General features: G+C 47.1%; 1 protein-coding gene across 1 annotated transcript in view; it reads right to left on the bottom strand.

Annotated features, from left to right (window-relative positions):
• The window catches only part of WDR62 (WD repeat domain 62), a 44,620-nt gene that overhangs the window by 6,852 nt on the left and 13,384 nt on the right, over positions 1 to 24,384 (bottom strand). Inside the window, exons 10-21 of the mRNA XM_059151415.1 lie at positions 15,345 to 15,482; positions 13,303 to 13,481; positions 12,105 to 12,196; positions 10,390 to 10,515; positions 7,702 to 7,769; positions 7,499 to 7,620; positions 6,569 to 6,644; positions 5,855 to 5,966; positions 5,696 to 5,759; positions 4,909 to 5,037; positions 3,808 to 3,941; positions 1,195 to 1,247 (exon numbers count right to left, since the gene is read on the bottom strand). Of these exons, the coding sequence (XP_059007398.1) occupies positions 1,195 to 1,247; positions 3,808 to 3,941; positions 4,909 to 5,037; positions 5,696 to 5,759; positions 5,855 to 5,966; positions 6,569 to 6,644; positions 7,499 to 7,620; positions 7,702 to 7,769; positions 10,390 to 10,515; positions 12,105 to 12,196; positions 13,303 to 13,481; positions 15,345 to 15,482 (1,293 nt within the window). The remainder of the gene's footprint in view (positions 1 to 1,194; positions 1,248 to 3,807; positions 3,942 to 4,908; positions 5,038 to 5,695; positions 5,760 to 5,854; positions 5,967 to 6,568; positions 6,645 to 7,498; positions 7,621 to 7,701; positions 7,770 to 10,389; positions 10,516 to 12,104; positions 12,197 to 13,302; positions 13,482 to 15,344; positions 15,483 to 24,384) is intronic.

The following is a 24,384-nucleotide window of genomic DNA, read 5'->3' as shown; positions in this document are numbered from 1 at the left end:
TCCTGGGGATTAAGTGAGATAATACATATAAAATACTTAGAAGAGAGCCTACAGAGTAAGGTGCTGTGCATATTTGTTGAAGGGAATCCCACCTGTAGCAATCACAGATAAGGGGAAGTTTAGGGTCTTGAGAGACCTGGTCTGCAGGGGAGGGGACGGCAGGGAGGATTTCCCTGAGGAGCTGACAGGGTCTGATCTGAGGACTGACGCTGTTACTGAAATAAATCGTCCAACCTCGGGGGTAGAATTCTGAGCCAGCTTCGAACCCACTGGTTACTCCGCTAAGTAACAATCAATCATTCGATTCTAACATCATCTTCTTTCTCTCACATGCAATCATTTGGTTCCACCTTCAAAATCTATGCAGTCTCCTACCTCTCTTGCCTGCATGATCCCAACAGTCTCCTCCCAGGGCCCCCGCTTGCCCCTCATGTTCACACTTGGTGCTACACCATGACCTTCCTCAGCTCAGAGCCCTCCCTTGCCTCCATCTCACTCGGTGCCAGAGGCAAAAATAAGTGGGGTGGACAATGAGGAGTGTTTAGGGAACACACCATAGCCCACACGGTACCACACCATCTGTCCCCCGTCCCCTCTCTCCCCAACCCTGCCCCTCCCTCATTCACCCTCAACCCAGGCAGCTGGGCCTCCCTGTACCTTTTTGAACATGCTAATAGGCACAGTCCTGCCTCACGGTCTCTGTCTTGATACTGCTCTTTTGCAGGAACATTCTTTCCCGGGAACTGCACTTCTCCCTTGCTTCAACTCTGTTCAAGTATCACCTTCCCAGTGAGGCTTTTTCTGTTTATCCTAAAATTGTTGTCCCCTTTCCCCAATGCTTATTATTTTCCTTCTCAATTTTTTCCCTCCACAGCACTTATCAGCTCCCAAAATACTATACAACTCACTGATGTGGATACTGTCCATGTTCCACACTAGAAAATGAGCCTGTGAAAGTCTGCCTCACTCCCTGCCATAAGGAATGCTCAGAACAAGGCTTGCCCGGGGGGAGCTGTTCGCTCTGTGTGTTACACAAATGAAGGACGGTCTAAGCGGAGACTGGAAGGATGATGGGGTTCTCCAGGGGAAGGAGAGATGCAGGGAAGGAAACAGGCTTCCAGAAGAAAGAAGAGGATGAAGGAGAGCACCCCTACTTTGCCAGCCGTAGGTGCCCCGGTCTCCGGGCAGACTCACCAGCCGCTTTGCCCAGAGGGGCAGTTTGCCGTTGGTCAGCAGACACCGAGGATCTGGAGAGACACAAGGAATCCATGAAGAGAGAATAAACAACCCAACAGAAAAATGGGCAATGTACATAAATCGGCAATTCTCCAAAGAGACAATACAAGGAACAGACAGAAAGACCAAAAGATGCTCAACCTTACTAATTGTCAGGAAAACGCAAATTTACACAACAGACCAAAATTAAAATGCTTTATATTATCAAGTGTTGGCAAAAGTGTGGGAGAGCGGAGGGTTTAAGCTGACTGCTAGGTGGGGCAGTAACATGATGTGGGGACCCTGGGGGTCTCTTCTGAAATAAAAAGTGTACTACATGCCAGCCCTCACCTCCGTCTGGAGAAACTCTCACATGTGCCTGGAGAGGCCTAGGAATGGTCAGCACGGCCTTATCACAAAGGTGCACAGTTAGAAAACCCTAAATGTCCTTCCAGAGGCAAATACCTTAAAATATCCCACTATGCTGCTGGTTAAAAGAGGGAGGCCTGTGGGGCACCTAGGTGGCTCAGTTGGTTGAGCATCTGACTCGATTTTGGCTCAGGCTCCAGTCATGATCTCAGGGTGCTGAGATCCAGTCCTGCACTGGATTCCCCGCTCAGCGTGGCGTCTGCTTGAGACTCTCTCCCTCTCCCTCTGCCCCTGCCACCACTCACACTCATCCTCTCTCTAAATAAATAAAATCCTTAAAAAAAAAAAAGGGAGTCCTCTCTTTTGTATCCATCAATAGGTGAATATTTCTTCCTGTTTTCTTTTTTTTTTTTTAAGATTTTTTTTTTTTTTTTTTTTTTAAAGATTTTATTTATTTATTTGACAGAGAGAAATCACAAGTAGATGGAGAGGCAGGCAGAGAGAGAGAGAGGGAAGCAGGCTCTCCGCCGAGCAGAGAGCCCGATGCGGGACTCGATCCCAGGACTCTGAGATCATGACCTGAGCCGAAGGCAGCGGCTTAACCCACTGAGCCACCCAGGCGCCCTAAAGATTTTTTATTTATTCATTTGACAGAGAGAGATCACAAGTAAGCAGAGAGGCAGGCAGAGAGAGAGGAAGGGAAGCAGGCTCCCTGCTGAGCAGAGAGCCCGATGCGGGATTCGATCCCAGGACCCTGAGATCATGACCTGAGCCGAAGGCAGTGGCTTAACCCACTGAGCCACCCAGGCACCCCACCTGTTTTCTTTTTTAAAGAGTTTATTCATTTGAGAGAGATTGATATTTCTTCTCTTTTCAAAAAAATATTTACTTATTTATTTGAGAGAGAGAGAGAGCGCGTAAGCACGAGGAGCAGAAGGGGAGGGGAAAGAAGAGGGAAGGAATCACAGGCAGACTCCACACTGAGCATAGAGCCTGACGCAGGGCTTGATCTCACAACCCTGAGATCACGACCTGAGCTGAAACCAAGAGTCAGACTGACTGAGCAACCTAGGCACCCTGAAAAGATACTTCTGAGAGGAAAAAGCTACTGAATAATGTCTATAGTAGAATACAATTTATGTACATAAGTATGACATGTTCTAATGGCTGTGTACATATGCATATTAATGTTCGGGAAAAGGCCTATAAGGACTCATAAGAAACTGACAGAAGTGGCCACCCTGCAGAGAACATGGGATTCAGTGTGAGGGTGGCAACAAAGAAAATTTGCTTACTCTGACTTTTTTCCAAGGCTGAATTCTTACATTACTGTTGTCTACTGTTTAGTCACCCCTGTTGGCAGAGGACCTTGCCCCACACTGAAAGCCCCCAGCCTCTCTTAGCGGGAGCAACCATGGCTAATGGAACCTGAGAGAAGCCTTCAGGGAGCTTCTGGGCAAGTATCCTCTCCAAAGGAGGTTGGAAGAGGGACTGTCCTCTGCAACCAGCAGCCATCTTGCAGCCATGAGGGCCTAAGCCAAGGCAACATGCAGAAGGGCAGAAATTTAGAAATTTTATTTGCTATAAAGTCATTGAGCTACTGTTCTCCCTTCTGCCTGAACAAACAGAATGTGTTGTCTTCTGGTTAACAGCAACTTGTTTTTCCCCGGGAACATCCCCTGCACCCCTACCCACCCTCTTTGGTCACATGGCTCCAGTGCCCTTCAGGGATGACCACATGACTCAGGCCTGGCCAATCACAGCTACAGGCTCAGAAATGGCCACCATGACTCACACTAGAAATGTGGGTCACGACCCCAGGCTTTTGCTTGAGCTACAGGGAAAGAGATGCTCTCTTCTCTAGAGTTTTATCACCTAGAGCTGTTGGGGGGACTCTGCCACCAGGAAAGGGAGAGTCTGCCTGAGAGCAAGGCCAAGGTGGAGAAAAGCAGTGCCAAAAGGTGGAGAAAAATAAATTCCTTTAACATCACCTGACGACAGGGGTCCAGCTATTGCCTGAAACCAATAAGGCGATTTTCAGGTATATGATCCAATAAATTCTCTTTCCAGCTGAAGCCAGTGAGAGTCTGGCTGCTATTACACTGAGGGAGTCCTGACTGATACGATTATTGAGCTTCATTTCCAAGTGGTGGGTGAAACCCAGCAACGATCCCTATACCAAGAGTTCAAATAGGGCCCCTTTGGATGGACCCCTTCCCCAACCTGGGTCCAAGCTCTCTTTGGATGGTGTCTTCAGCAACTCTTCTGGTTCACACTCTTCCTCCAGCTCATCCTCTGTCTGCTCTCCCGGGCTTAAGGAGCAAATCTCACTGGGCGCAGATGTATAGGTCTCCTGCCTGAGGCCAAGAATGAGAACGGCAAGGAGAGAAATACATAAATGTTGTGGTGGTTTGGAGGGACAGTGAGATGTCTAGGGTTGGGCCCTGTGCTAGCCTAGCTTCCATATGCATATATTACTGACTTCTGGTCAGGATGGTGCTGGGATCCCAGCACCTGCTCTGCTGGAAATATCACCATAATAAATTAGATATTACAAAGACTGTGCTTAAAATATAAGACAAAATCTCTAAGGGCAACAGCCAGAGGACAGAAAGCAAAGTAGACAGTGGAGGCTTTAGTACTAAGCTGTGTACTTCATTCTGGGAAGTGTGTATGGGGCGGGTAGGTTTTATCTCTTTTGGAGTACAGGACCCTAAAACATGCCTGACACAGGTGGGCACTGGGGGGCACCTGGGGCAATGTGGAAGCCTCAAAACCAGGAGCCAAGAGGAGCTCCCCATGCCCTTGGTACCTAGATTGGCAAGACCTCCAGTACTATGAGGACGGGAGGCTCATGTTCAGGTCTGGTCCCTGAGGGGAGGCAATGGCAAAGCCTCAAGGCAGAGAAAGGCAAGGACAGCTCCAGAGGCAAGAGAGAGGATAAGCCCCGAAATCTCCCACTCGAGTGAGACCTCCAAACTAAAATCCCTAATCAAAAATTAGAATACGATTCCACGCCAAATAAAACTGGTCTTGCAGCATAAAAATGTTGAAGAGTACGGACCCTCTGCCAGAGCCTTCCCTTCTCACTGCACACTGCGTCGGGGGCCTCCCCAGCTTTGAGTTCCCTGGAGCTCCTTCTCCCATCACAGTGCTCATAGGCTCTCCATTTTGCTTTTCATCGAGGCTACGGCTGCACACAAGCAGGACCTAGGGCCATCCTGGCCATGGCTGCCTTTGGTGTCACTCCTCAGGGGGCCCAGGGCAGGAAGATACTTCTCTGGCAGACAGACAAATGGCAGAGGGCTAGGTCACTGCCAGGACCTGGGCTGGCCGCTCCACTTCCCATCCTTCATGTGCTGTTGCTGCTGCTGCTCCCGGTGGTCGATCTCCAGCAAGTGCTGCTTCATGCAGTTTGTGATCTCTGGGCCCAGGTGCCAGATGAACACGCAGCTGCAGAGGCCAGAGAGAGATGCGGAAGGGAGAGCAACAGGAGACATGGAAGCTGTCAGACCCTGGAGCCACCTGGGTTACTACAGCCGAGACCCCATTCCCTGGCCCCTCCCAGAAAACACCTGCCTTCCGCTTGGGGTGGGGACAGGGGTTCCAGGCCACGTGGGGTCTACACCCTGGGCGGGGTTCAAAGCCTCCCAGCAAACCAGGACCTGTTCTGAAGTCCTCAAAGCTCAAGGAAAGGGGCTGGGGAAGGACTGTAATAAACCAAAGGGGGCGACAAGAGAGACTTCTTTGGGCACCAACCACATGCTAAGGACTTTATATGCCACCTCATTTGATTCTCACTGCATAATTGTCCAGGACACTGGGATCATCTTTTACAGATGAGCAAACTGAGGCTTAGAGATGGGAAATAACCTGCTCTAGATGCCACATAAGTGGCAGATGTGTGATCTCCGGGCTGGGTGTGAAACCAAGGTTCACACAGTCAAAGGAGAGAGCTGTAAGGTGGAGCCCTCAGCAGAGTTCTCTGCATGGGCAGGGCAGTCCAGGAGCATGGTCTTCCTGCTGTCTGAGCCCCTGCACACCCCACAGTAACGGTCTTGCCCACTCCCAGGGGGAGGCCAGCCAGGGGCGGCCTCCAGAGCTTCCCCACCTGTCTCCGGATACTGTGATCAAATGACGACAGTCGTAGGTGAACTTCATGCCGGTAACGATTTCTGAAAGCAGAGCAGAGAAACCGTGCTGCCCTTCTGAGTCAGAAGGCTGTGTGGGGGCGCACGAGGAGGTGTCCCACGTAGGGAGGCACACCCACCTGAGTGACCAAACATCTTGGCAACGCACTCGCCCGAGTAAAAGTCAATCACTGAGATGCTTTTGTCGGAGCAGCTGGTGGCCAGGAAGGTGCCTGAGGGGTCCACGTGGACCTGGGAAGAAGAGGACCCCTGTGACAGCGGGGCTGGCTGCTTCTTCCCTATGGGGAGGCCAGGTCAAACCTCATAGCCTCCCTGGTGAGGATGGAACTCCTGCTTCCATTTTATAGGTAAAAAAACGACCAACCAGGCCCTGGGTCAAGCACTGTACATGTGCAGACTGATTTCTCCCAGAGAAGAATCCTGTGATGGAGGTTCTTTCTATCTGCATTTTACAGGCTTCAGAGGACGATACTTGCCCAAGGTCATAGCCTGAGACAGAGCTGCGAGAGTCTGACCTTGAAGCCTGAACTCATAACTCTCCTCCTTCAGAGGCTCTGAGAAGTTCCCCCAGGCCTCTTGGGTTGTTCTCACCACACCGTGGCCACTCAAAACAGAAACCACTTAAATGTCCCGGTTTGGGAAAGGGCTCAGTAAATAAAGGTAAACTAGTCGGGGATATCCCTCCCCAAGCTCCCAAGCAACCTTGGTCAGCCAGGCTGGAGTGGGTGCTGGCCAGCTTGTGATCCTTTGGTCAGGTGCCCAGGAGGCCACAGTCAGGGCAGCAGGCGGATCGGGGATGTGCACGCTTTCCACCCGGGGCCCCTGCTACTCACCTTGAGCAGGGACCCTTCATCACCCTGTGAGCCCTTGTAGCACTTCTTCTGCTTCCCATTCACGGTATTGTAGACTCTGGGGAGGTGGGGGCACAACGTGGCCAATGTGGCCCTGCCCACCTGCCCCCTCTTGCGTTCTGGTTCCAGCCTTACCAACCATCTTCCTTGCCCCTGGAAGCCCCTTGCCCCCTCACAGCCCCCATCTGATCCCTGGAGAATGAGATGCCATCTGAGGCTGAGGTCACGGAGGTTATGTACTGGGGTACCCACAGAGTCAGTGTCCGTTGAGCTAATGTCTATCTTCCCCGCTACAGAGCAAGCAGGGTGCCTGGCCCTCAATTTGAATGAGCAGATGCAAGAGATGGAGAACCTCTTGGCACAAGCTCTCCACTCCCCGGCTCATTCCTCCACATCCTTCCCAGTCTCAATTCAGATGCTTCTTCCATCAAGCCCTGCTTGATCCCCAGGTAGGATCAGGTGTCTGGATCCCCCAAGTCCCCTGGGCTCTCTCAGCCCTGACTGCTCCCTGCTGTCACCGTCTAGCGAGGTGTCCATCTTGCCTCACTTGGACTGGGAGTTCCGTGAAGGTAGGGCCCGCGGCTGCCCTGCTCGCTGCCGCGTCTCCTGCACCGTCCGTCCCAGCTTGGGTGCTCAGGGAATGTAGGGGAGTGAATGAACTGGTGAGCCACATCAGTACCTCTGAGTCAGCCCACACAGAACTCTGGAGACCCAAAAGGAGCCCCTTTGCTGACCTGGAGGCTAGGCCTGGGTGAGCGCAGCTCCTAAGAAACACCCGCTGGGTCCCTCCACTGAGCCTAGTTCCTGAGGGACCAGACGAGCAGGGGGAGGAAAACAGACCCAACTAGGTCTCCTACAGGCTCTACTCAGAAACCAGTCCAGTCCGACTCAGAGCCCAGGGCAGCTCCTTACCTCACATTGCGGTCCTGGCAGGCCACAGCCACATACTTTTGGGTGATGTCAATGTCCATGTCATACAAGGTGGTCTTCTCTGCCACGTGGTGGGTGCGGACAAAGTGTAGTCCGTCTGAGGTCTGGCAGGGCAGGTGGGGCCTTCAGAGGATGCCCCTGACAAGCTGCCCATCCCAGCTCCCAAGGAGGCCAACCCACTCTACCTGCTGGGCACTGCGAAAGTAGATGCTCTTGTCAGCCCCACAGCTGATCATCTGGATGTCTCTATTGCCTGGAGGAGGAGGAGGGGGTGCATTAGGCAAGACTGGGCCACTGCCGAGCCTGACTTGGAGCAGGGATCCTAGCTAAGGAGCTCACTGCTAGGGAACTCTGCTGTGGGTCAGGGAGGGATTCCTGGAGGTGGTGAGTGGGCACTGGGTGCAGGTGGTATTCTAAGATGTGAGCTGTATGAGGTGGGACAGATAGAGCAGTGGCTCGGCAGACCTCGGCAGAGCAAGGGCAAATAGGGAAACAGGCCAGGGACACAGAAGAGGTACCATGTCAGATCTGGGATTTGGAAAGGTGATTTGGGCAACCGAGGGGAGGTGGGATCAAAGCAGGGGGCAAGTGGAGACAGGCAGACCACTGGGAGGTGCAGACCATCCTGAGCACCTCAGGTCAGGGCCCATGCCACACAGGTCTCCCCTCCTGACTGCTCACCAGCCATTCCACTGTACAGGTGTGAACCTGGGGCTGAGAGTCACACAGTCCTGCCCCAGGGCACACGGAGTCAGGACAGGGCCAAGATTAGACTCAGGCATTTTCTGGCTAAACACTGTGCTCTGAGCCCTGGCTTTCCTTCCATGCCTTAGTTTTCTGTCTGTACAATGGGCCTATGACAGCTCCCACCCCATGGAGTTTTGTGAAGCCTGTGGAAGCGTGGCTGCCTCCTAGTAAGCACTCTACATATTCTTGCCTTTCTTCTTTCTTTATAGATTAGAATACTAACAGCACAAATACCTTAGAGTCGTGGTGAGGATGTGAGGACAGAACAGATGTAAAACACTGAGATAAATTATAGCACTCTGGCACGGCAAACCTGCTGTTTCACGGCAGGATTTCTGAGTGGGTGCAGGCTTGACACGCAAGCTGTCCCTCTGGTAGGAATCACGGGCCCCCAGAAGGGAGTGAGTCCTGTGTGGGCGAGCAAGTGTGACCTGGGAGGGCCCCAGAGAGGCCTGCAAGTTACCGGTAATGTTCTGTTTCTGTGGGGTGGGGTGCCCTAGCACTTAGCAGTGTTAGAACACAGCGATCAGAACAGTCACTGGTTATAAACAATACGTGTGTCTGTTCTAGTGCATACTCACTGATTATGAACCTTGACGGGAAGTTCATTGTATTATTCTGTAAATACACATATTGTATTCATTTGTTTGGATATGTTTCAGATAAAACTGTTAAAGACTGAATCCTTCTTTAGCAAGGCAGCTGCTATTAGGTTTCAACTGGCTGGAGACCAGTTTATACGAAAATTATCCATGTTTTGAGAAAAGCCCAGCTGGAACAGGGCATTCAGGAGCTGGGTCTAGGACTTATGTCTTGTCAGACTAGCTGGGGGCTCTGATGAAAACCCACACCCTGCAGAAGGTGGCCTTAAGGACCAATTCCTGGGCCACCCCTTGGACTGTCATCACCGCTCTTAGATCCATTCATGAAAGCTGAGGTCACTGGTGGACAAACAGTTAGGCTTACCGATTTTTTTTTTTTTAAGATTTTATCCATTTATTTGACAGAGAGATCACAAATAGGCAGAGACGCAGGCAAAGAGAGAGGGAAGCAGGCTCCCCACTGAGCAGAGAGCCTGATGCGGGGCTCGATCCCAGGACGCTGAGATCATGACCTGAGCCGAAGGCAGAGGCTTAACCCACTGAGCCACCCAGGCGCCCCTAGGCTTACTGATTTATTTTAACTAACTCTATCCCACGGAATGAATAGGCTTTTAAAGATGTCTGAGAAGTTTTGGCTATCTTCAACAAGACACATCAAACACTGTTAACTTTTGTCCATTGTTAACTTGTTTTAGCTACAGAGAAGTAGGGCAGGAAGTGGGGAAGACCAAGGGTCATTAATACCTTCTCAGCCATAAGATTACATGTAAAAAAAATTCTTCAGAGTCAAGAACTTAGAGTAAGTACATGGATATATTCTCTCCATGGGCAGATTCTTCTGGAATATAGTTTTGAATATGCTCTTGGGTTCTGATCAGTTAAACCCTACAGGACGGGCCTTCTCTCCCCTTGGAATCCATTAGAGCTAAGGACCTCTATGCTGAACCTTTCGAGTCTAGAAGAAATCCCTTTGATCTCCTAATTGAGTGTGGGCTTCGCAGGACAGCCTTACCAAGATCTAAGCCTGCACCTCTTGGCTGAGTGACTCCAGCTGTGAGCGGGGTAAGGAAGGGGCTAACTGCAGTGCAAGGATCCTCGCCAGCACAGAATTAGCTTCCAGTAATTTTCATGGTCACCTATTTTCCTGCCAAGGTCACCACTGTCCATGTTGCCCTCTCGCAGGATTGGCATCCTGATTTCCTTTGGGGCAACAACATTCACCTAATTCCAGTCCTCCTAGAGGCAGGTGTAGGCTGGGGGGGCACATGAATCACACCTGCCCCAAGAAAACACCCCAAAGCCCTGGCACTGGAAACTGTTCTGAAAAGCACAGGTGCCTCAAGCCAGCACAAGGGAAGTCAGCACCCAATTTTTGCCAAAACTGACAGAGGGAAAGTCTCCTTCCAGTGGCACAGTGATAACCCAGATGCCCCCAACTGCAGAAAGGCACAGCTGACAGAGTCTTGATAAGAGCCAAAGGAGTGCACCAAACAAGGCGGAGGAAGCAGGGAGGAAGGGGCTCACCAGCAAACTTGATGGCTGTGATGGAGGAGGAGTGGTCGTCCAGGGTCTGCTCCAGGTTGTAGTTCTTCTCCACGTTCAGCACGTGGATCAGTCGGTCCCGACTGGCTGAGGCCAGCAAGGTCAGCCCTGTGAGTGGACAGGGTATCCCTGGGTTCCCAGGCAGCCGCTTGATGCTCTGGCCTCCCAGACAGCAGCGTGACTGGCTTTCCTGGCCCTGAAGAAGGGGGCTCTGGTTCTATACCTGCAGCCAACTTGCCCCAAACCCAGAAAGGGGCCATGCCCTCAGCTCTCTGTAGTGTTTCCTCAGAACCCCCCAAACCTTGGCATATCACACCCCCTGCCACCAGTTCAGGGGGATGAGCCTTGAGGTACCCACGGATGCTCTGTCACCCGTGCCCACAGCAGACGTCATCGCAGAGCCCAGCACTACTTCCTGCCAAGTCCAACTCTTGGGCATGCCATGTGAAGCCCTGCCAACTTCCCAGTCTCCCCAGAATACTGTTCCCTCCCTCTCTGCACTCTGGCTACAGGGGTCTTGACCGGGTCCTACTGACAGCCTGCTGCCATACTTCCTTCTGCCAGAGTGCCCCCTCAGACAGCGCTTACCCTGGTCGACTGGCGCATCTGAGGGTGAACACATGACCTGAGGCAGAGGGGAGCTCAGGAAGGACATACTGAGTGAAGAGAGACCTCAAGAGAAACTGGTGGGACAGAGGGTGCAGAGAGACGAAGAAGGAAGAGCGAGCGTGGGAAAGATTCCTAACTGATCAGGACATGACTCCACCTAAGTTCTGTTCCTGTCAAAAATGTATCAGCAGAATGAAAAATCATGAGGAAAACAAACTCAAATGGAAGGAAATTCTACAAAATGACTGGTCTATGTCCGCAGAAAGTCATAAAGACAAATTAAGGCTGTGGAAATGTTCCCAAAAAAAGGTGATAAAAGAGCTATGAAAACTCAAGTGTGAACCCAGATGGGAGATACAAAGGTGCTATCCAGGATAATACTGGGACAGCTGGCAAAATGGGAATAAGGACCACAAAAGAGAGGACAATAGAGGATAGAGTGAAATGCCCACATGTGATAGGTGCATGTGGTCATGTAAATGGATGTCTTCACAGACCCACTAAAGAGTGAAAGGTCAAGCCTTCAACTTACTAACAAGTCAGCAAAAGGAATGTATATGCTAGTATTTCACTAATGTGAGAGTATGCACACACACGTGCACAAACATGGAGAAAGAAATGGAGATGGGGAAGCAGATTAAGGCATGCATACAATCATACGAGTCAGACAGAATTTAGAAGAAAAATAACCTGAGGAATCTGGGTGAAGACAACATGGGTATTTATTCTAATTCTCTTGCAATTTTCCTGTAGGCATCCAACTTTTTCAAAATAATATGTTTGATATTATTTGATATATAATGTGATCTATAACTGCTGATCTAGCCATACAGTCTCTCATTCAACGTTCACCTCTTTAACCGGAGTGCTGTTCAGGATACTGGGAACCAGGGCAAGCAGCTCCAGCCCAGTTCTGCCTGCTAGAGTCTTGCATCCTGGAGTCCCAGCCACTCTGGTCGCAGGCCCAGCGGCAGGGGTGCTTACTCTCACCCCCAGTCCTACCAGACATCAACTAGCCATCTCTGTGACCCTGCCGGGGGGGGGGGGCTGCTCCCCCACCATCCCCCTGCCACCCCGCAGAGGTTTACCGGTCTCGGGCTTGGAGTACTCCAGGCACAGCACCTCGGCATCATGGGCCTCCACCTTGACCAGTTCATCCATGAAGTGCAGCTCGTGGATCCTGGGAGACACACAATGTTCACTGTACCATGCCTGGAGTCCCCACCCCTCGGCTCCAGGTGCTCTGCCACTGCTCAGAAAGGTCAGAGCTCCAGCCCCGCAACATGGCGAACTCCCTGCCCTGGCCAACTAATCTAGAGACGCCCAACCATTCCTCTCATCTAGAAACCTGCTACCTTAAAGGCGGCAGTGCCAAGCCTGGGGCACCTAAGTGGGCACCCCGCCCTTATGGGTCCATGCGCCAGGTCTAGGACAATCCTCTGGGTGGGGATGGGGCCAGGGGTCAGAGGTCACTCTCAAGGATAGGACCTATGGGTAAGGAATACTTGATTCCAATCTTCCTTTCTTAAAGACTCTCTCTTTCCTGAAACGCTCTCTCCAAATGAAATCAACCAACCAACAGGCCATCTAGGATGATACCTATATCTACGATGATCATCTATATCATCTAGGATGATATAAGACACAGTCATCCCAGGTCCTCCACTCCTCCTGTGTAATCTTAGCTTAACCACTGGCCTTTCCTGCGTGGTGGCTGCCCCTTTAAGATGGAGCACACGACCCTCCCCTCCTTCTTCATTGGCTTCAGCACCCAGGTGGTCACAGCTGCCATTCCTCAACTTAAGCCTGGTCCCCATGAGAGTACTCACATTCTGTCAGCACCTACTGGTCTGGGAACATCTTTTAAAAAAGTCCGTGGTGTGGGTAAACAGCCTGAGCCCTCAAATGTCCCATCCTCCCGGCCCCCTCCTGGTGCCACCAGGGGCCCCCATGCTCCAGCTGGCATCCTCTCTGACTGTTCAGCATTGGTGTCACATGGCTGGTAAAAGTGTCACCCTAGCCTAGAACGCAAGCTTGCCTGTCTACCACACAGGCACCATTCGCAAGCCCAGCTGCTGAGGTGCTGGGAGCTACCCTATTTCAGCCTTCTGGAAGATACCTCTCAGCTTTGGGTCTCAGGGATGGCTGGTTTCCAGACTGCCATTCACAGTCTCTCATTCCCAATGGGAAAGCAGAGGTGCTGAGGTCATGGCTCCTTCCCTTCACCCTCAGGACCAAAGGCTGAGCTGGGAAGTGTACACCAGTCACCCCCCGGGGCTCACTTGCCTCAGATTTCCACTTCGGTCGCCTGAAGCCAAGTGCTGGCCATCAGGACTGACCTGCATGACTCGCACGCCAGCCTTCACGTCCACAGGTGTCCCGATCTCACTCCCCCGGTCGGGGAAGTGGGACATGTCCTGCAGGTGCTGGATGTCATTCTCTACATAAACTACCTTCAGCAGGGTCTGTGGGAAGGAGAGGGCTGAGGTCAGTACTCTCGGAAGGTCTGAAGCACCTCTGTGATTCAGAGGTGGCCAGTGGCCAACCTCCCATTCTTCATCAGTAACAGAACCCCACATTTAACCTCCCCGACTCAGAGTAACTGTTTCCCAACTGCCCCTGCAGCTAGACGAGGCTCTGTAAATAAATTCTGGTCAATGAAATGTAAAACAAGCAAGAACCCTTCAGCTCCCTTTTCGTTTGTCCTGTTACCTGGAGCTCCAGCAGCCATATCGGAGGATAAGGACAAGGGCTACTCCAAAGGGGCAGAGTGGAGAGCTGAAGGCTCTTGGGTCTCTAAGGGCCTCCTGCAGCTGCCAAGACAGCTTGGACTGGTTATTGCCAGACTATTTTTATGGGTCAAAAAACCAAACTTTCACCTCTTATTTTGGGTTTTCTGTTGTATGCAGCCAAATATAACATGTATATCACAGGTGTGGAAGAGAAGATGGCAGTACTGGGTTGGGGAGGTATGGGGGGTAAAGGGGCACCTGCTATACACACCCTGCATTAAGGGCCTTTTTTGTTCCAACCACACTGACTGCTCAGGTTTTCCAACTCACCGAACTCCTTCCTACCTAGGGCCTTTGCACAGGCTATTCCCTTGGCATAGGACACTCTCCCCTTACTCATCCCAGCCTTCCATACCTCAGCTCTGTTTTCTCTTCCTCTAGGAAGCTGTCCCTGACACCACAGATAAAATCAGATGACACTGTTATATATCCTACCAGCACTTCGCAATTTTCTTTCATGGTGCTTATCATGCTTATGACTCTATCATAGAGGTGCCAGCGTGGCTCATTTGGTTAAGAGTCCAATTCTTTATTTCAGCTCAGGTCATGATCTTAGGGTTTTGAGTCTGTCCCTGCACTGGGCTCCACACTCATCCCCTCTCCCCACGCGCTCTCTCTCTCTCTCAAATAAATACATAAATCTTAAAAAAAAAAAAAAAAAAAAAAAAGATTATTTATGGGGCACCTGGGTGGTTCAGTCAGTTAAGTGTCTGCCTTCAGCTCAGGTCATGATCCCGGGGACCCAGGGTCCCAGGATGGAGCCCTGTGTCGGGCTCCCTGCTCAGCAGAGAGTCAGTTTCTCCCTCTGCCCCACCCCTGCCTGTTCTTTTTCTCTCTCTCTCTCTCCACCAAATAAATAAAATCTTTAAAATGATTTTATCTTAATTTATACGGTTATTGGTTCACTGTCTGCCGCTCCCTGCTGGAGTGTGGGAGCCGCAAGAGCAGGAGGAGGGTCTCTCTTGGGCATTGGTGTGTCTCCAGCAGTCAGCACAGCACCTAGCAGGGATCTTACTAAGCATCTGCAGATGAAATGAATGCATGATTCACGTCTTAACTCTTCGGAGAAGCTCCCTCACTGGCTTAGCAATAGCAACCATTTCTTTGGCAAAGTGTTTTTTCCCTACCCTCCCATCATGGCTCCCTTTGGGGCCCGCCCGCACCCTCACCCAAGACCTCACAGTGCGCCAGACCAGGGAAGCCTCTCCCTGGTTTGGTCCATCAAGTGCTCTTCCAGGGAGCTCTGACTCAAGACTCAAGACCTGGGGAACAATTTCTTTTGAATATGTCAGTTTGCCTGGAATAGCTCTGCTGACACACCCAGAGATCAGGAGCTGACTGGCAGAGAGAAGCAGGGAGGACAGACCATGCTACCTCAGAGAGAAACAAGAAAGAGGAAGACACAGAGTGCTTCGGGGCTCCTGCCCCCACTGAAGCTTAATACCAAGGTCCACAAGACTCTCTCGTGCCCCTATATCCTATATTAAAGTAGGTCTCTGTTCCTTCTAAAATATGGTTCACAATTAAGCCACTCACGTTACTGAAGATGTTTTTCTGCCAGTGAGAGTCAGGGCTGCTATCCATGTTCCAAAAGCGGATGGTGTTGTCTGAGGAACAAGTAAGAAAAGATCCTGATGGCAGACAAGCTCTCTGGTCTTCAAACTCGGGATACACCTACAGTTCCCAGAGAATAAGGCAAAGGGCAATTCATTACAACCATTTCAATGACAGCACTGTGATACTCTATTGCATTTTGGTGAAAAAAATTATGTTGCAGATAAATAGGCATAATGCAATGGCTTCTAAAAATAAACAGGAAAAAAGGGACACTAAAAGCTACTATATATTGTCCATGCACCATCTTCAGCCCAGGTCGTGAAACATCCCCAAACATAAATTTCTAAGGCAAATGTTTCAGCTCAGTCAAAAATCACTAAGCACCAAAGGAAACAAGGTACCTTGAGCAAAAAAGCAATAGAAACAACAGTTCAGCTTCAGACGTTGGAATTATCAGACAGAATATAAAACAACCCTGTTTAATATGTTTAAAGCAATAGAAGAACTTTGACAAAAGTAAAAGTAGGCAACCATAAGCTATAAAGAATAACCAAGCAAAGCTCAAAAAGAATAAATTTAACTATTTCTAGAAACAAAATGCATCTCAGAGAGTCAAAGAGATAATCTATAAGGGGATTTCAAAATATAGAACACTGGGTTCTGAGAAGATGATAATAGCAGCAGCATAGATTTTTAATCTAAAATCCCCACATAGGGGTGCCTGAGTGGCTGAATTGGTTAAGCATCCAATGACTCTTGGTTTTGGCTTAGATCGTAATCTCAGGATCGTGGGGTCAAGACCTGCCTCGGGCTCTGCGCTCAGTGCTGAGTCTGCTTGAAGACTCTCTCTCTGCTCCTCTCTCCGCTAGTACACACCTGTGTGCTCTCTCTCTCTCTAAATTTATTTGACAGAAAGATCACAAGCAGGCAGAGAGGCAGGCAGAGAGAGAGAGGGAAGCAGGCTCCCCACCGAGCAGAAAGTCTGACGCGGGGCTCTATCCCAGGACCCTGGGATCACGACCTGAGGCGAAGGCAGATACTTTAACCCACTGAGCCACCCAGGCACCCCCAAACGAATGAAATCTTAAACAAACAAACAAACAAACAAACAAGCCCATACAAAAATGAACAACCAGATAACAAAACCCAAATCCCATGAGCACCACTTACAGCAAAACAAGGGAATGAGATATTCTCTTAACTCCCAAAATACAAGCAGGTAGATACAAACTACCTCCAGTCATAAGATCTAGATATCATTAACATGTATATGAGAGAAAGTAGAGGGAGGCAATGAGGCACCTCAGAGACCCAACAAAGGATAACCCGGAAGTAGCCAACAGGTAGTCATGGGAAGGTACCAATGGGCTAAACTGAACAGCAGTTCAAATTGGGAGGGTTTCATCCCTACCAACAGTGGTTGAGGGCAAGGTTGGGAAGCTGGGTCTGAGGAACCTAGAGCACTGAAGGCCCAGTGAACTCTCACAACCAGCCAGCCAGGGCTCTCTTCCAGGGCAAAGCCCTACCCTCAGGGGAAACTACTGCGGAGTAGAAACAAAACTGATCAGGATAGAGACAGGAGAGTAGAAACAAAACTGATCAGGATAGAGACAGGAGAGTTCGAGTAAAGGGGAAGCTTAGAAAAAAGGAGGAGCACAATGCACAAATAGGAACATAACAAGGAAATATCAGAAAGCAAGCACCAAACATTTTTTTTTAACAGTATAAAAATCATAAAAGATGGAATTCTTTCTTGGGAAGTTAGAAAACCTGTTCTGAACCACAGCAACGTCTGTTTTTTTTTTTTTTTCTTTTCTTTTTTTTTTTAGATTTTTATTTATTTATTTGACAGACAGAGATCACAAGTGGGAAGAAAGGCAGGCAGAGAGAGAGGAAGGGAAGCAGGCTCCCCGCTGAGCAGAGAGCCTGATGCAGGGCTCCATCCCATGACTCAGGGATCATGACCTGAGCCGAAGGCAGGGGCTTTAACCAACCAACCAACGGGAGCCACCCAGGCGCCCCTTATTTTTCTTTTTTAAGGACTCTCTATATCCAAGATGGGCCTCAAACTCACAAGCCCCAGATCAAGATTCTTGTGCCAGGTGCCCCTGTGAACTGCCCTGTGAATTTCTAAAAATTCAGAAAAGCTAATATTACATAAAAATGAAAACAAAAAAAAGGACAATACTTAAGTTCCAAACAAAGTTACCCTTTAAAACAAGAGGAAAAGAAAGCACACAAGAAACCTATTTCTACAAAACAAATCAAAACTGTAACTTTCTCTTTTTTCAAGATTTTTATTTATTTATTTGACAGACGGAGATCACAAGTGGGCAGAGAGGCAGGCAGAGAGAGAGAGAGAGAGAGAGAGGAGAAAGCAGGCTCCCTGCTGAGCAGAGAGCCCGATGTGGGGCTCAATCCCAGGACCCTGGGATCATGACCTGAGCTGAAGACAAAGGATTTAATCCACTGAGCCACCCAGGCACCCCACAAAAACTGTAACTATTTCAAAATAAGCTAAAAGACATTAAGAAAGTGATGAGATATGAAAAGCAACCTAAATCACAATTAGAAAACTCAGAAATAAAATGACAGAATTCTAAGAGTTAGAAATAAATGAGAAATCATATTAAAATTAAAAGCCAAATGAGAAGGAATCCAAAAGTGAATAAACTCAAAATGTAAGGCATGAAGAAATACATAAAAGGGGGGAAATTATTAAAAATCAAAGAGAAATTGGGGCACCTGGGTGGCTCAATGGATTAGGCTTCTGCCTTCGGCTCAGGTCATGATTTCAGGGTCCTGGGATCGAGCCCTTCATCAGGCTCTCTGCTCAGCAGGGAGCCTGCTTCCCCCGGTCTCTCTGCCTGCCTCTCTGCCTACCTGTGATCTCTGTCATATAAATAAATAAATCTTTGGGAAAAAAATCAAAGAGAAATGAAAGAAACTAAAAGGATTTGAGAAAAAGTGACAATATTGGAGCTAGGCAAATAAGATCCAACATACAGATAATAGAAATTTCTGAAGAAAACCAAATCAAGGGAAAAGAAAAAAATACTAAAATGTATACTGCAGCAATATGTCTACCTAAAAAAAACCAATACCAAGACACACTCTAGAGTAAGATTACTAGACTTAAAAGTAAAAGAAATCTTTTGGGCTTCTAGGGAAACACAGCAAGTGACTTAAAAGAAAAACCATCAGACATTTCAATAACTATAAGAAAATAAAACAACATATTTAACATAGACAGGAAGAAAATATGAGCCAAGCATTTTCTATCCAGCAGGGGTGACTTTCAAGTATGAAGGGCAAATATAAGCTCACCCAATGCAAAAACTCAGAAAACATTGTCCCATGAACTGTTCCTGTTAAATCTTCTAAAGAATGAGCTCTGAACAACAAAAACAACTAGAGATGTCAATATAAAAGGATGCAGTTACTTGGAGAACAAGGAGTAAATGTGTGTCAAGTGACATTGCTGAAAATGGCAAGCAGAGAGCTCCAAAAATCTATCTTTCCACCAAAGCAATCTTCAGCTGGAAAAAACTTTCAGAATCAACCTTTTCTAAAAAAATTAATTAATCACCTTTAAAAAATTTATTTATTTATTTATTTGACAGAAATCACAAGTAGGCAGAGAGGCAGGCAGAGAGAGGAAGGAAAGCAGGCTCCCTGCTGAGCAGGGGGCCTGATGCCGGGCTCGATCCCAGGACCCTGGGATCACGACCTGAGCCGAAGGCAGAGGCTTTAACCCACTGAGTCACCCAGGCACCCCCAAGTCAATATATTTTAAAAGACTGTTATCATACAATCTTCTCCAACCACAATTAGAATGAAATTACAGGGACGCCTGGGTGGCTCAGTTGGTTGGACGACTGCCTTTGGCTCAGGTCATGATCCTGGAGTCCCGGGATCGAGTCTCGCATCGGGCTCCCAGCTCCATGGGGAGTCTGCTTCTCTCTCTGACCTTCTCCTCGTTCATGCTCTCTCTCACTGTCTCTCTCAAATAAATAAATAAAATCTTAAAAAAAAAAAAAAGAATGAAATTACAAATAACAAGGAAATTTGGAGAATTAACAAATACATGAATATTAAACCATACACTCTTAAACAATCAATAGGTCAAGGAAGAAATTAAGAAGAAATTAGAAAATACTCTGAGACAAATGAAAATGAAAACACAATATACCAAAATTATGGCATGATGCAAAAGCAATGCTCAGAGGGAAATTTATGGCTGTAAATGCCTACATTAAAAAAGACGGTTGAGGGGTGCCTGGGTGGCTCAGTGGGTTAAAGCCTCTGCCTTCGGCTCAGGTCATGATCCCGGGGTCCTGGGATCGAGCCCCGCATCGGGCTCTCTGCTCAGCAGGGAGCCTGCTTCCTCCTCTCTCTCTGCCTGTCTCTCTGCCTCCTTGTGATCTCTGTCTGTCAAATAAATAAATAAAATCTTAAAAAAAAAAAAAAAAAAAGACGGTTGAGGCGCTTGGGTGGCTCAGTTTGTCAAGTGTCTAGCTTTGGCTCAGGTCATGATCCCAGGGTACTGGGATCATGCTCCCTGGTCAGCAAGGGGTCTGCTTCTCTCTCTGCCCCTTCCCCTGCTTGTGCTCTCTCTCTCCCCACAAAATAAATTAAAAAAAAAAAAAAAGATCTTAGGAGTGCTTGTGTGGCTCAGTTGGTTAAGGGTCCAACTCTAGGATTTGGCTCAGGTTGTGATCTTGGGGTCATGGATAGGGCCCCACGGTGAGCTCTGCAATCAGCTCTGCAATCAGTCTACTTAGGATTCTCTCTCCCTCTGCCCACCACCTCCCCCACCACACAAACCTCTCTCAAAATAAAAATAACAAACCTAAAAAAAAAATCTCAAATCAATAAAGTCTCACCGAAGGAACTAGAAAAGCAAAAGCAATTAAACCAAAAGCTGGCAGGAAGAAGAAAATAAAGATTAAAATGGAGAAAAAGTCTTTTTTTCCCTCCCCAGAAATGGAAAAGATGATTCTAAAATTCATATGGAATTATAAGGGACCCCAAACAGTCAAACAAATATTGATAAAGAAGAACAAAGTTGTTGGAAACATACTTCCTCATTTCAAAACTTACTACAAAGCTACAATAATTTAAAAAAATGTACTCCTGGCATATAGATAGACCTATATCAGTGGAATATAATTGAGAATACAAAATAAACCCATATATCTATGGTCAATTGCTTTTCAACCAGTGTGCCAAGATTATCCAATGGGGAAAGAATAGTCTGTTCAATAAATGGTGCTTGAACTATATATCCATATACAAAATAATGATGTTGGACCTCTGCTTCAAGGATACACAAAAATTATCTCAAAAGAGATCAAAGACTTAATTGAAAGAGCTAAAACATTAAAACTTTTTAAATAGGTTCCACACCCAGTGTGGAGCCCAACACAGGGTCTGAACTCATGACCCTGAGATCAAGACTTGTGCTAAGATCAAGAGTTGGACACACTTAAATTACTGAGCCACCCAGGTACCCTTAAAATAATAAAACTTTTAAAAGTCTTAAAAGAAAAACAAATCTTCATAATCATGGATTTGGCAATTGTTTGTTAGTTATAACAGATAACTCAGACTCCATCAAAATTAAAATCCTTTGTACACCAAAGGATACCATCAAAAAAGTGAAAAGATGGGGCACCTGGGTGGCTCAGTGGGTTGAGCCTCTGCCTTCGGCTCAGGTCATGGTCTCAGGGTCCTGGGATCGAGACTTACATCTGGCTCTCTGCTCAGTGGGAAGCCTGCTTCCCCCTCTCTCTGCCTACTTGTGATCTCTCTCTCTGTGTCAAACAAATAAATAAAATCTTTAAAAAAAAAACAGTGAAAAGATAACAGAGAATGAGAGAAAATATCTGCAAAGCACATATCTAATGAGGGTCTGGTATCCAGAATATATTAAGAATCTTATAATTCAACAGCAAAAATACAAACAACCTAAGTAAAAAACAGGCAAAAAATTTGAAAATCTATTTCTCCAAGGCTATACAAATTAGCAACGGGTACATGAAAAGATGCTCAACTACACCATTAACAATTAGAGAAATGCAAGTCAAAACCACAACATAGTATCTCTTCACAAACACTAAGATCGCTATAATTTAAAAGCAAAAAACAAAAAACTAATGTTGGTAAGGATGCAGAGAAACTGGAATCTTCATACATCATTGCTGGGAATGTAAAATGGTGAGGAGCCCCTGGCTGGCTCAGTTGGAAGTTTGCAACTCTTGATCACAAGGTTGTGAGTTCAAGGCACACGTGAAATTGCTTTTTAAAAAAAAAAAAAGGAGGAGGAATCTAAAAATGGTGCAGCCATGGAAAAGTTTAGTGGTTCCTCAAAAGGCTACACGGAATTACCATTATGACCCAGCAGTTCTGCTCACGGGTATAGACCTAAAAGCACTGAAAGCAGATAATCAAACAAAGCTTGTACATGAATGTCCAGAGCAGCACTATTCATAATAGCCAAAAGGTGGAAACAACACAAATGTCCATCAAGTGATGAACAGATGAACAAAATGTGGTATATCCACACAATGGAATATTATTCAACCTTAAAAATGAATGAAGCACTGAAACATGTTATAACATGGATAAACCTTGAAAACATACTAAACGAAAGAAGCCAGACACAAAGTCCACATATTCTATTATTCCATCTGTACGAAATATTCAGAACAAGCAAATCCATAGCGATAGAAAGCAGATTAGGGCTGGGAGAGTGGGAAGAGGGAGTGATTGCTTAACAGGTACAGTGTTTCCTTTTGGGGTGATGAAAATGTTCCAGAACTAGATAGTAGGGATGGTTGTACAACATCATGAATATACTAAATGCCACTGAACTGTACATTTTAACATGATTTAGAGGCACCTGGGTGGCTCAGTCAGTTAAGTGTCTGACTCTTGATTTGGGCTCAGGTCATGATCTCAGGGTGGTGAGATCAAGCCCTGAGTTGGGCTCTGCACTGAGCTTGGAGTCTGCTTAAGATTCTCTCTTTCCCTCTCCCTCTGCCCCTTTTCCTCAACCTGTGCATGCATGGATGCGTGCACATGCTTTCTCTCTCTCAAAAAAAATATTAAAGGGTTTAAATGGCAAATTTTATGCTATGTGTACTTCACCATAATACATGTGTACACTTACACCCCCCCTAAAAAAATGGGGTCATAAGGGAGACAATATGGTATATAATAGCTACATGATCAGATCACATAGATATATTTTTTAAAAATGGGGGAGAATGGAGAGAACATATGCAAAAAAATTGTTTTAACTCTTTTCAAAATCGAGTAATTGCCATTCTTAGACTGTTGTAGCTATAGTGTGGGAATAAGTAAATGATTAACGGGGATATTCTAATTCCATCATCCCCCATGTCTTTAGCATTCCGGAAGCATCAATTCAATACCTATGAGCACCCCTGGCATTCAAGACTGTGAATTTGAAATACCAAGTCAAACTGAAAACAAAACACAGGGCTTCTTTAAGAAATGGTTGATTCTAGGTCTGGGATAAGAAATGTACAAGATGAGGCTGGAACATCTTGTCATCTCAAATAGCAAGGTAGCTCCCAAAGAAAGACTGTTGGGGTCATGTCCAAAGGACTCAGGAGCCAACTAGAAGAGGCTACCACTGGTCAAAGATGGGACAATTTGAGCTTCAATAATGTTAATAATTGTAATGGATTAAAATATATTCCAATATATTTACATATATGAGTATATAATGATATTAAATAAAAACAACTAGTTACCTTTAGAGAACAGGGAACCAATTCATTATCTTGAAAACTGGTAAGTAAAGGGAAAGAATCAAGCATTTATCCTGCCTTTCCTATATGAAGTGTACCACTGGGTAACCAAATGGTAGATGAGGGGAAGTGTTTCTTCATATAAGTAGTCCAACTAATAAAAAGAAATGATAGAATTAGAATATCACCATATTGCAACCCCCAAGGAGTAAATGGATCTAGGCATTGATCAATCAACAGCTGCTAACAATAATCAATAAATTGTACATTCCTTCGTGTGGATTTCTAGATCTCGGTTATTTTAAACAAATATGAAGGATAGAGAGGTAGGACATTAGGAGTTGCAGAAGAAGAGGAAGAATGGGGTAGAGGCAATTTTTAAATCTGTCCTGGCTATTCTTTCCAGAACTGATGAAAAGATGCACCCACAGATATTTCTGTTGAGGAAACAGATATATACAAATAACAGGCAGATGCAAGGAAATGAACTGAAAGAACATAATAAATAACAAAGGTGAGGGTTTGTGGGGTGGGGAGGTGATCAAGATAGACTTTAGCTTTGTAATATTTCACCTTTTTTCCAAGGAGAATATTTTATATATAAAATTTTAAAGTTCTTTAAAAAACATTCTTGTTAAGTGAGAAAAGTGCTGTCGGCAGAAACGTCAGATCCGTGAAGGCAGACGGGAGTCAAGCAGTCGCAGGCAAAGGGCTGAATGATGCTTATTCAAAAGGATCAAGTTATTGCTCCCCCTTCTGACTTGGGCCACTGAAAATAACTTCTCCAGGACAAACGCTCCAACAACAGTAAGAAATTTTCAGGGGCAGGGGGAGGTAGAATACAATTATTCTACAATTACCAGTTGTCTTATTTGCAGGGAAAACTTAGAACAGCTGTAGAGAATGAAAACACCCCAAAGACTCACTCCCAGAAAACTTCAGCACTTGAAAAAGCACTAAGCTACACAAATGGCCCTCCACAGCGCGCTCCCCGAGGTCCACAGGCTCCTGCCGCCCTTCTCCCGCATGGCTGCCTGCCTCTGCCCCTCGCCTTCTGCAGGTCTCTGCTTGAATGTCTTGTCCTCAGACAGGCCTTCCCCGATCAGTCTCCTCTCTAGAATAGCACCTTTGGTCCCTTTTCCTTAAACGGTTTTCTTTGTCTTTGGAGAGGTAGTGCCGCTTGGCTATTTACCGATGACATGTGTGAGTTTACTTTCCTGCCCAAATGTGAGCTCCAG

Source organism: Mustela lutreola, chromosome 16 (genome assembly GCF_030435805.1).
Source record: "Mustela lutreola isolate mMusLut2 chromosome 16, mMusLut2.pri, whole genome shotgun sequence".
NCBI classification, from domain to species: Eukaryota; Metazoa; Chordata; class Mammalia; order Carnivora; family Mustelidae; genus Mustela; species Mustela lutreola.
Note: the sequence above shows the minus strand (reverse complement) of the source record. Positions and strands in the feature narration are given on the sequence as shown.